At 46.7% G+C, this 10994-nt stretch overlaps 1 protein-coding gene across 2 annotated transcripts; it reads right to left on the bottom strand.

Annotated features, from left to right (window-relative positions):
- Window positions 1-2166: 2166 nt before the first annotated feature.
- xpc (xeroderma pigmentosum, complementation group C) lies at window positions 2167-10499 on the bottom strand. Of its 2 annotated transcripts, none has more exons than XM_077003932.1 (14): window positions 10204-10499; window positions 9462-9731; window positions 9255-9366; window positions 8937-9021; window positions 8583-8740; window positions 8295-8415; window positions 8117-8206; window positions 7230-8024; window positions 6890-7050; window positions 6550-6631; window positions 4729-4860; window positions 4342-4511; window positions 4111-4204; window positions 2167-3556 (listed from the first exon to the last, which is right to left on the bottom strand). In XM_077003932.1, the coding sequence occupies exons 1-14, from the start codon at window positions 10295-10297 to the stop codon at window positions 3233-3235; spliced, it is 2688 nt and encodes an 895-aa protein (XP_076860047.1). In that variant the 5' UTR covers window positions 10298-10499; the 3' UTR covers window positions 2167-3232. The 2 variants fall into 2 exon arrangements, with proteins under 2 accessions (XP_076860047.1, XP_076860048.1); XM_077003933.1 differs by lacking the exon at window positions 10204-10499 and adding an exon at window positions 9856-10012.
- Between the last annotated feature and the right edge of the window lie 495 nt (window positions 10500-10994).

Genomic DNA, 10994 nt, shown 5'->3' with positions numbered 1-10994 from the left:
TTAATCAGGGCTCTTGTTTGCAAGGCTGATCCGTAGAACGTCCAGTTCTGGGTGTTTATCTCTCTGTGTGGGGTCATTGACACCAACAATCCACAGCTGCTGGTCAAGGAGCTCGTGTCTTATCTCCAAAAATACATGCCTCGCATACTTCACACTAGGTTTATGTGCACTCTTTTGGAGGACAACAGATTGGTCTCTTTGTAACGGGACCCGTTAGAACTACCACCGAGCGTCCCTGCTGGACAACAGCTTACAGCTGCGCCTCACCGGATCACTCCACGTTTCGCTGCCGGCCACCCGGACAGCTCACACACGGAAGGCCGCGTGAAAGATCAGCACAAGTTAACGCCAGAATAACGCCGCCCGGCTGGTGCCATACACCGCATCTCTACTCACGGAAAACTGCTGAACCAGAGCCAACGTACCATACACAGCACAGGGGCTCGGAGACGCTCAGACTGACCAACGAACCCCGAGCCAGATCGACCCCCACCAGGTAGATACCCAACTAGCCCGCTACGTCTCGACCCGTCCCGGCCACACAAGCCGGTGCCTGTCGCGATCCGTGGTGCATTCCGCTCTATTAATAGCTAACGGCACAGTGTGACATAGATAATATCACGAACAGCTCGGTTGGAGGTGACAGTCCAGCCCCGGGCGGGCGGGGGAGGGTGTGAGGTTGCAGATCCACGGTATCAACTCGCCCCGTCGGTTTGTTTATACCAGCCCGGCTCCGGCTAACGTAACTCCAGCACCAGCAGCGCCAATAGCACAAGATTCATATCGACCCTTTCAAAACTGTGCCAAATCATCTTTAAAAAAGCCATTCGAAAATGACTGTATGTACATGTATTTGTGGTGTGAGTGTTGGTGATGTGTAATAATAATAGTGATAATAATAATATGCCCCCCGGACACCAATACCGCCGCCGTCTCGCACTCCAGTCCGGGGACTCGCATGTAAACAAGGCCGCTGCGCCGCTGCGGATAAAGTCACGGACGGAACCGTCTCCAGCCCGCCCTCTCCTTAAACACGTCCACTTTACTTACCGACCGGGCCGTGTCGGGCAGACCCTCCTCGACCTTTGCTTGGGAACGACAGCCAGGCGTAGAACCGAGCCTGTTCGGCTAACCCGAGTCGATGTACGGAGGAAGAGCGGAAATACGAGAGGGGGGGGTGTCGAGCGTTGCGTCACTTCCGTGTCCGAGCGCGCGCACGTCGCATGTCAAAAAGGCTGAATATGGTGTGTTGGCACAACTGTGGTCATGAGTTAATATGAACGACTGAAATTATATAACTTTAGACACCGCCGTAACAAGACCTGTTACTGTGGGCTCGGCCACCTTAACCTGGTATAACTGATATGTATACAACTATACATGTATGTTTTTTTATGTATACATGGCTATGACAAGATTTAGGAACAGTAGTTAGTTATGTATAAAGGTAGGCATGCAAACCATTGGTTTTACCATTCAAACTGAGCCAACGAAACAAATAATTAAGCATTGCTTATGTAATACACTTTCTGCGATTTCCATCTTTGTTTGCACGTTAAGACTTCGGCGATTGTTGCTTTTAAACCCAGACAGAGTAACGTTAGCTGCGAGTAGTAAAAGGACGCTTGGACTATACTCAAAAACATTTTTCGCTTTCTGAAATATTTTCCACGTTCCCTTAGGATACGAATCGAACCAATCAACAACACCTTTTAGTTTGTGATTGTCTTGTAATCTAAAGCAAATATGTACATCAGACATATGCTTAATCCTAACCCAGGTGCCAGGTAGTCCTGTCTTGTATAAAAGACTTACAGCTCGTTTTTTGCTTTCAATGATTTCCTTCCTCGTCTGATCAAGGACGGGATATGTATATGAAATTCACTCATATTTAGCTAAGCGTCCTCCAGAATAAAGAGCTATAAGCACCCAAGTAGCTTTTGGGTACATCATTGAAAAATGTGTGGTGGTACTTGGATTCACAAACACTGTTATTTCTCACTTTCATCTCAACCTGGTTTGCAGAAATGACTGACCGTCTCAACATACATTTCCTTAAAATGTGTTTAAAATAGTGAAGCTTATTAAAACAATTTAAACATTTATGTTTTATCACTGAGAACTTGAATACAAAGACAGTCTATAGATCAAGAGGGTAAGGATCAGTTACGTATGAAACTTGTTTATTTGTGTTTTACTTCCTAATAAATGCTTTCTACAAAAATAAACTTTGATACAAAAGGTTTATCAAAAATTTTCACAATGTGTTTTTTGCCTTTTATGTCCTAATTAACTTGAGTTCCAGATCAATACTTTTCAAAGAGATTTTTTTTACAGGCCGAGTATGTGTGTATGGTTTTTTCTGGGGGGCAGTGGCTGGTCCGGGGGTAACTCAGTGTCAAAGACTAACCATTTATACAGTGCATTCTCTCAAAGGATGAGTCGTCACTTTGATCAGAAGTGCGTTTTGTAACAAAAGAAAACAACAAAGTAGACAAAGTCAACAAAATAGAAGAAGACATGATGAGAATGAGGAATTAACCAGGCAGAGGAGCCCAACAACCACGCTACATGGGCTTGGCTTTGGTACACCGAATAACCAATCTTCCTTAATGGCAACACATATATGACATGTCTGGAAAGTACTGGTTCATGACCAGTCTGCCATTATGAACAGCCATACTGGTTTAACAGTCACTACACTGGAATAGGTGGTGTTTTTCAAACTTGGCTTGGACAGACATGGACCCACACACCCACATACACCCACATACACGCTCCATTTCAGACTTGAATTGTACTAGGTTCAGTCACTATTGAAATGTTTAGAGTTTAGTGTTCCTGTATACAGACGGGCATTACAGGAGTTTAATACCCACACTAGTGCTGTAGGCTACTAGTACTTGTCAAAATCATAGAGTAAAAGTTGCTGAAAGTTGTAAAATTTACATGGTAGAGGCAGAAACAGTCTGTGCTTTTTTTTACTTATGTCTGTAAGCTGTTCAAAAACGATGTGTTTTTTGTCTGACGGGGGACAGCAGGAGAAACATGGATCTCAAACCCTGAAACTGCCTCCACCGTTCAAGCAACACAGGTTCCCCAGCGGCAAATTTCCCATAGAGAAAGTAATATGGTAAATGGTACAAAGAACATAGAGAGGACAAGAGAACAATACAGAGAGAGAGAGAGAGAGAGAGAGAGAGAGAGAGAGAGCAAGAGAGAGTGCTCGCAATCACACACTTTTTTCAAAGGGGAAGAGATGTTTCTGCTGGCCACGTCTTTCTCTGTTACTCAGGGACGTCTTAGCGTCTCCATCCTCCTCCTCCTCCTGTTGCCTGTTCTGTGGCCACGAAGCAGCCAGAGTGGGCGGGGCATCCCGAGCTCCACCTTCATCCTCTTCTCCAGACGATAACCCCCCCACCCTGCCTTCATCCTGCTGCTCAAGACCCATTCCCTTGGCCAGACCCTGTTGCCCGTAGCGACGCTGTAGCCTCTCTTTGATCAGCAGGCCTTTCACAAGCAGCGTCCAGTTAGCCACCGCCCGCTTCTCGCGTTTCTGAGAACCGAAGACGAGAACAAAAACACACCGAACCAACATTAAACAAACACATTTCTATGTGGCTAACTCGGCTTTAAAACAGTTTTAAGTTTTAAGCTCCAAAAAGAATAATGCAGACGAATGTCTTTCACCACAGGAAAACAACCTCATCAGAAATCCATGCCTTTTCTTTTCAGGTATCAAATTAGGATGAATTGAAGAAGTGATTTGCCTTTTTAATGTTGCATTAAGTAACGTTAATCTTTTAAACACAGAATCTAATGTTTTCAGGGGAGACATAAGAATTCATGAGCTCGTTTATGCAAATGGATATTTGTCAGATTAGTACAATAAAATCGAAGGGTGTTTTGTTTTAAAATAATTCCAATAGTCCTTGCGCATTTTGCCATTTCACCTTCATAACAGATGCGTTTGTCAAGCTTTTGTGAAGGCTGTTACAGAACAGACCGGTTTCTCTTTTATCTGTCTGAAACCCGACTCACTGAGTCTAACAGACGGACACCCACACACACCCTCAGACCACACACACACTCAGACCCACAAACACCCACCTCTTTTTCCTTCTTCTGTTGTATTTCTTGTTCATTTTCCCAGGCTGCTTTCAGAATGTCTTCATGCTCCTCACACACTATGTAGCCATCAGTGCTAGCACACATTAATGAGAGAAATTACACACACTTCCAACACGCAAGTGCCCAAAAAAACAAACCAACTCAAACACTTAAATGTCAAAGCGTTTTCATTTATTGCCTCTATTTCCTCACAGACACAAACGTGCTTACACAGCATGCGAGTATCCTCCGTGGAAATCAAAGCCCGTTACCGCGGCAGCACAGTCCAGGTCAAGTTTGCGAGCCACTCTGTGCAGATTGGGCAAACGCAGGTGCACACACCCCACAGGCACCATGCATGGTTTAAACAGGTACACGTTTCCAAACTCATTACGTGGAACCTGCAATACACACACACACACACACACACACACACACACACACACACACACACACACACACACACACACACACACACACACACACACACACACACACACACACACACACACACACACACACACACACACACACACACACACACACAACTTGCATATTACTGTGACCATTCCCCAGGTATACACATCCAAAAACTAATTTACATAGACACACACACACCTTGCCGTCGATGGCTAGAGGTGGCTGGTACTCTTCGGTCTGCCATTGGCCAAACAGCGCCAGATCATTTTCATCCTTCTGCTCCGACATCATCCTAGCTTTTCGCGAGCGGTTTGAAAAGCCCTTCACCATCTGAACCAAGAGGAGGTTCACACACATTGCCATTTCAGACAGACCCTTCCTTCAAACTCCAATTGTCAATGAAGACAAATATAAAAATAAACTTTATTAATAGTGACAAATAGCTTTAGTAACAGATATGCAGATTTGCATAGATGTTTTCATTTATTAAAATTGAGTCAAAAATCTGATTTTCCCCTCATCCTAAATGTAGTCAGTGAGGTACATTTATGGTAAGAGAATTTCTTCTGGCTTTACAGATGCCCCACTGAAGGTCATCATGTTGCTGAGTGACCAGTATGCAGAGATGTTTCTCAGAGATGTTCCTCTGCATGGTGGCCCACTGTTGGAAAGATTGGTTTGTGCTCTTTCCACCATGCAAGTGAGTTTGCTTCATTGTCAATCCCAGCTACTTGCAGGCATGTTAAAAGCTCAGCTTCAGTTTCCCCTCTGTAAGGTGGTGGAGATCTCTTCTTCTTAAAAGATGCTACCAAGGCTTTCTTTCTGGCTGCTGCTGGTTCTTCTATAGCCATTTCTGGAGGTTCCACAGTGGGTGCTGACCTCATCAGCGTGGAGACCCTCCACCTCATACACAACTGCGTTTGGGCTCCTCTGTTGTCCATTGGGAGATATAAAAGCTTTTGAACCTTGGATCCATAAAAGAAAGAAATGTCCACGTACTGCTGAGTGGCAGGGTCATGAAACACAGCACAGGCTGGATGTAGGAGGCTGTGATGAAGCACCAAGCGGTGAAACCATCTGTACGTTCCAGGAGTCGTCGGGGTGCTTCATCAACTGACTCCAGTACAGTAATATCCTGCCAGGTGGGGTAAAATGTCTGCTTGTCTAGACAGATGACAACCCCCTCTGCCTCACTGCCTCCCTTGATTCAAACCTCATAAGGGCTTAAATATGTTATCAGCATATTTCCGTGTGGCTGTCTCATCTCTTTTTCCAATGGAAAAATTTACATTATTATTAATAATAATAATAATAATAATAATAATAATAATAATAATAATAATAAGAATAATAATCCAGCCCCTTTGTTGTTCAGTTCAAGGGTTTACGTAAAACAGCAGAGTCGTCTTTGGTAATGCAAATGTGTTGTCCATGGTCTAGTTTCCATGTTTCAAATGTATCTCTGTACAATTGGTTGCACAGAGATTTATCAAGGCTTATCAGTCAGTTTTCAGTTTCCAATTTTACAACTGGGCAGGTCACATTTCTGATCCACCGTATTCTTTAGCTTCTTAAATCCATTTTCTGAGAGCAATTTTGTGTGTTCAGTGGACCTTTTTACAGGACCCGTGTGCTTAGTGGTACCACATGAAGAAACAAGGAGTTTAATGCCCTCCTCGTGCCCCGGGGTGGGTTTTAGAGGCTGAGCAGTTGTGTCATGTTGCTGGTCTTTGCTCCTCCATCCCGAACACGAGCCTCTGTTCTCTTCACTTGCTCTGATCCCAATACAATTCCAAACAGCCAATGTCACATTCACACCTTTTATGGGGACCAAATCGTTTCTGATAGCATTACACCTACTTCTCAGACACTGCTGTTACGTGTAAATGTAGGAGTCCTAGTTATAACGAAGAGTCAGCGATGCCCAGTAAATGCACCAGACACATATCAGAAATGCACACATCTTCGCTATCATGTTAGTTTATGTGTTGCCCAGGCCAAATTTAAAGATCCTCCCACCTTGTAGGGCTCCTCGCCCAGTCGAACGGTACGTGCTTCCTTAAGCCATGTGTCCCTGGAGTGCAACGTGTGAACGCAATCCCTGAAAACACAATACACGCACACACACACTGCTCAGAGCTCCATGGCAACTCACTAGTTGTTCTCGTACTTCAGGATCAAGCTCTTCGAGGTGTCACGCTTATGAAAGTGTGCCATCTAAACCAACTTCACTACGATTTATTGCTTCCTGGCCATCCCACGGTCACTGGAACCGTCCTGTGCCGCATGTGAGGACAAACCTTCAGAGAAGGTGCGGTTCTCTACAGATGAAGAGTGAGAATGCAAGTGGTCACCCTACCGGGAGTAGACGGGCTGGCCGCGGCAGTAGCCCAACACGGCCGCCCCGCGCGGGTACACGGCCTCGTACTTCAGCAAGTGCCTCTCCAACACATACAGAGGGTGGTTCTTGTACTCCGAAATCGCCGTCGGCAATGGCTTGTTCATCAGCTTGCCCTGCATCTGTGGCGGAAGAGAGCAACATGTTTGGGGAAAGGGGAGCGCGGGAGAGAAAAGAAATGCATGATGGACAACATGCGATGATGTGGCCCTCGGACTGCAGGGGGCATGTTTGTACGTGTGTGTACACAATCAGGAGGAAGCATGTGTACTTCGCTGGGAGCATCAGGTTTTGTCTTTACCTCTTTGTCTTCTTGTTGTTGTCTTTCGGAATCTGGACACTCGTAGAATTCCAAAGTCTCCTCCCACCACTCCGAGTCGATGCGACGCCTCCGTGACGACGTGAGCCACGTGGGATCGTATCTGCTGCTCAAGTCCTTTAGGTAACCGTCTCCGTCCACGCCCACCACGTAAGTAACGGGCTGGGTCGCCTGATTGGTGCAGAGCTGCTGCTTCTCCACCCCCTGATTAACATCAACACACACCCACTTCTTGGCCCCTACAAGGTACACCTCGATCCATTCATCGTCCCCTTTTCCCTCCCTTCTCCTCTTTCCCTCTTTTTTAGTTTCTTTCTCCCCCTCTTCCTTATCCTTCTCTTCTCTGGTTGTTCTGTTTTGATTCCCGCTTAATCGTTGAGGAGCCCGACCTTTGCCCTTTCCTCTAGCCTTTGGATTCCTGCTTGATTTCTTACCCTCCCCTTCTGAGTCATCACTCTCATCCTCACTGGACACCTGAAACTCCTCCCCTTCGCTAGGCCCCTCCCCCTCGCTGCTTTCTTCTTTGTAGGACACTTTTGAAGCAACGCTCCTCCTTTTGGTGTTTTTTGGCCTCTGTCCACCCACAGCTTCTCTCTCAATGTCTCCACCTCCGTCCTCTTTCTTTTTCTGTCTCTTTCCTCCCCTTTTCGACTTTCCATCGGAGCTGGCAGCTGATGGGCGTTTGGACCCTGGGGAGACTTTGGATTCTGGGGGGTTTTCATCAGGTTTGTCAGACTTGTCTTTAGCAGGTAGGCTGCTAGAGGTCTGGGCTTTGTCCTGCGACAGAAACACACTCCATCGTCAACCATCAGTATCGCTTCTCCTTCGATGTCACACACCTATGCTCGTACAAGCCCATAGGGACCTACCTTCTTAGTCGGTGTTCTGAAGGGGAGGGGCTGCAACGAAAGAACCAATCGGCAGAAGAGTCTCAGCGACCGCAGCACAAGCAGGAACACCTGGACAGCAACCACATCCCACAAGTCACTTCTCTACGGGTGAACCGTACGTGTTAAACGCAGTTTTAGTAAGAAGCCAAAAGCTCACGTAAGTCATCTGCTGGTGATCTCGTACGGACAGGCTCCCCAAACGTCTCTCCAACACCTGCCGCAGTCCCAGGCCCTTATCCTCAGGGAGGTTCGGGTTCAGCGTAAACGTCACCCTAAACCTGAAACGCCAGGCCACATCAGATTAAACACACGCAGAAACATCAGGCATTAAATACATGCAAGACAAGCCACAGAGTCAAACATGTAGGGTAGGCGCATGCAATGATCACACAGAAAGTGGGAGGTCGGGTCAGTTTCCCACGTCATCACTCCTCCCCTTTCTCACCACTTCAGCAGGCCTTCCAGGTAGCGTGTATTGATTCGTTCTGCAACAACAGTGGTGAAGTGGGCGGGCACCAAGGACAGGGTGACAGCCAATAGGTCAGGCTCACAGCAGAGGCGGTTCCGGAACATTCCACTGGCCAGTAAACACAGCAGGTGAACCTGCATGACAAGGCAATAACAGTATTATAATGAATGCCAACCAATGTCACGAATTAAGCAAAAGTGTCAATGTGATAATGTTAATGTTAAACGATGAAGCCCCATGCAACAATAATGCCAGCCCAATATTCTAGGAGCCCATCAAGGAATGTACCTACAGAAATGCATAAGCATAATTGCAAACACACATACACACCTTGTGTGTATCTTCCAGCAGCTCCTTGTTAAAACGTTTCATCATTCTGCGCAGATAAGTCTCAAATTCAGCTTGCCTCTTCTCCCTGGACACAGTTACCATGGTGTCATGACTTATTGTGTCTGACAGTTTGACAATTAATTGGTTCCGTCAAAAACGTTTATCACGTTTATCTTTGATGAATTTGAGAGAAATGCACAGAAGTAGCACCCTATATAACGCAATTTCTCCCTCACACACACACACACACACACACACACACACACACACACACACACACACACACACACACACACACACACACACACACACACTCACTTCCGCTGTCTCTTTCTCATGGCCTCGGCCGTCTCAATCTCGATCTGCACAGGCTGAGAGGGAAGGACGGGTTCTGGCTCTGGGCACTCCGGCCCCAGGGGTCCTGCCAGCTCTGTGAAGCACATACACATTCCCTTAGACCCAGCCCACCTCACAAAAACACTGTCAATCACAGAAAGGCCACACCCACCACACGGACACACCCACCTTCCACTTCCTCCCATTCCTCGTCTTCGTCACTCTCGTCACTCTCGTTATTCTTTTCTTCTTTCATCTGGTCATCCACCACCGAGCTCTCTGGAAGTGTGTCACTCGTGTCCTCACTGATGTCCCTCACACCGTCCACCTCGTCCTGTAACGGCTCGCTGATCGAGAAGTATTCACTCGTCCTGCTTTCTGATGGGTCATCGGCTTTTCTGGATCTTTGGGACCTTGGTTTGATGTTCCGAGCAACATTTTTGGTACCTTTTGCATTTCCTTATAAACACACATAGAACATAATTTGTGTTACTTATTCAAGCATATAGATAAGGCCATAGACCTTTTGCCTTCACACAATCCATATGCACTAGAGCAAGTGACTGAACAGCCATACACACACCCTGCAGGTAACAGGATACGCAGCGCACGCGCCCTAAGCTCGCCTTACTACAGTGGAAGCGTCTGGCACGCGGAAATGAATTTCAGTGCACCAGTTATTGACGATCCAGAAGAGCACCCATGCGCGCGCGCGCACCTGCGGTCTGCAACCGCTGCACACAACAAATATGACTGCACAGCATGCAGCGAAACATTAATAGAAGTTAACACAACTTCGTACATTACGTTCATAAAAACACAGCATGTTATCAAGTTACCTAGATGTAATATTACTCAGAATTTCACGTCTACCTAAATGTCAGTTCAAGCAAAGAGCTAACGAGAATGTCAGGAGTTGCTGGTAATCTACCTCTATCGACTCGGCGTTTCCTCGCACATTGCTTCACTTTCTTTGTGTTGCCCCTGTTTGCGGCAGCATCAGCGCTGCCTTTACGTTTAGCCATGCTGCCGACTTAGCTCGCCGAACGGGTCGATGCCCGGTGAAACGGGTCCAGTGTAAAGGAGGAGCGGATTCTGGGCTACTTCACTAACGTTACACGTGCAGCTGTGCGTTTACGGTGATGCTCGCGCGCTGCATTTATTCACCACGAGACCATCAGTCCTTTCATAACAAAGTGCAGGGACCCGTGCAAGCTCCATGCGAACGTCACATCCACTTCCTCCTACCGGGGAGGGGGGGAGGGGGGGGGGGGTGGAGGCTGTCTCGAGCGCTAGGGGGCAGTTTAGTACAAGGCTGGCGTGCTCATACTGGTCTAATGTACGGTCTGTCCGCAGTAGAAGCCTAGCAAATATCAATATGATTAGAAGAACGTAAAAAAATTGATCAGCACGATGAAATAGACTCCTATTTATTTTTAATGTATGATCAACAGCTCACCTTATACATGTTTTACACAGGTACACATTGTTTTACATGTTTTACATTACTACTCCAGGCGTTGTTTAGAGTCACACGAGAGACTCTTCAGGCTGCTGTTCCACACCAAGAGACGAACACGTGGCAGCAGCTCATCCAGACCTCTGAGATGATTTAATCAAGCATGGCACTGATTAAAAAACTCACCAGCGCAGTGCAGCTGACAGGGCAATCTGGGGCGGATATTAGTTGAAAGGTGTGTGTGTGTGTGTGTGTGTGTGTGT

Source organism: Brachyhypopomus gauderio, chromosome 4 (assembly GCF_052324685.1).
Source record: "Brachyhypopomus gauderio isolate BG-103 chromosome 4, BGAUD_0.2, whole genome shotgun sequence".
Classification (NCBI taxonomy): Eukaryota; Metazoa; Chordata; class Actinopteri; order Gymnotiformes; family Hypopomidae; genus Brachyhypopomus; species Brachyhypopomus gauderio.
Note: the sequence above shows the minus strand (reverse complement) of the source record. Positions and strands in the feature narration are given on the sequence as shown.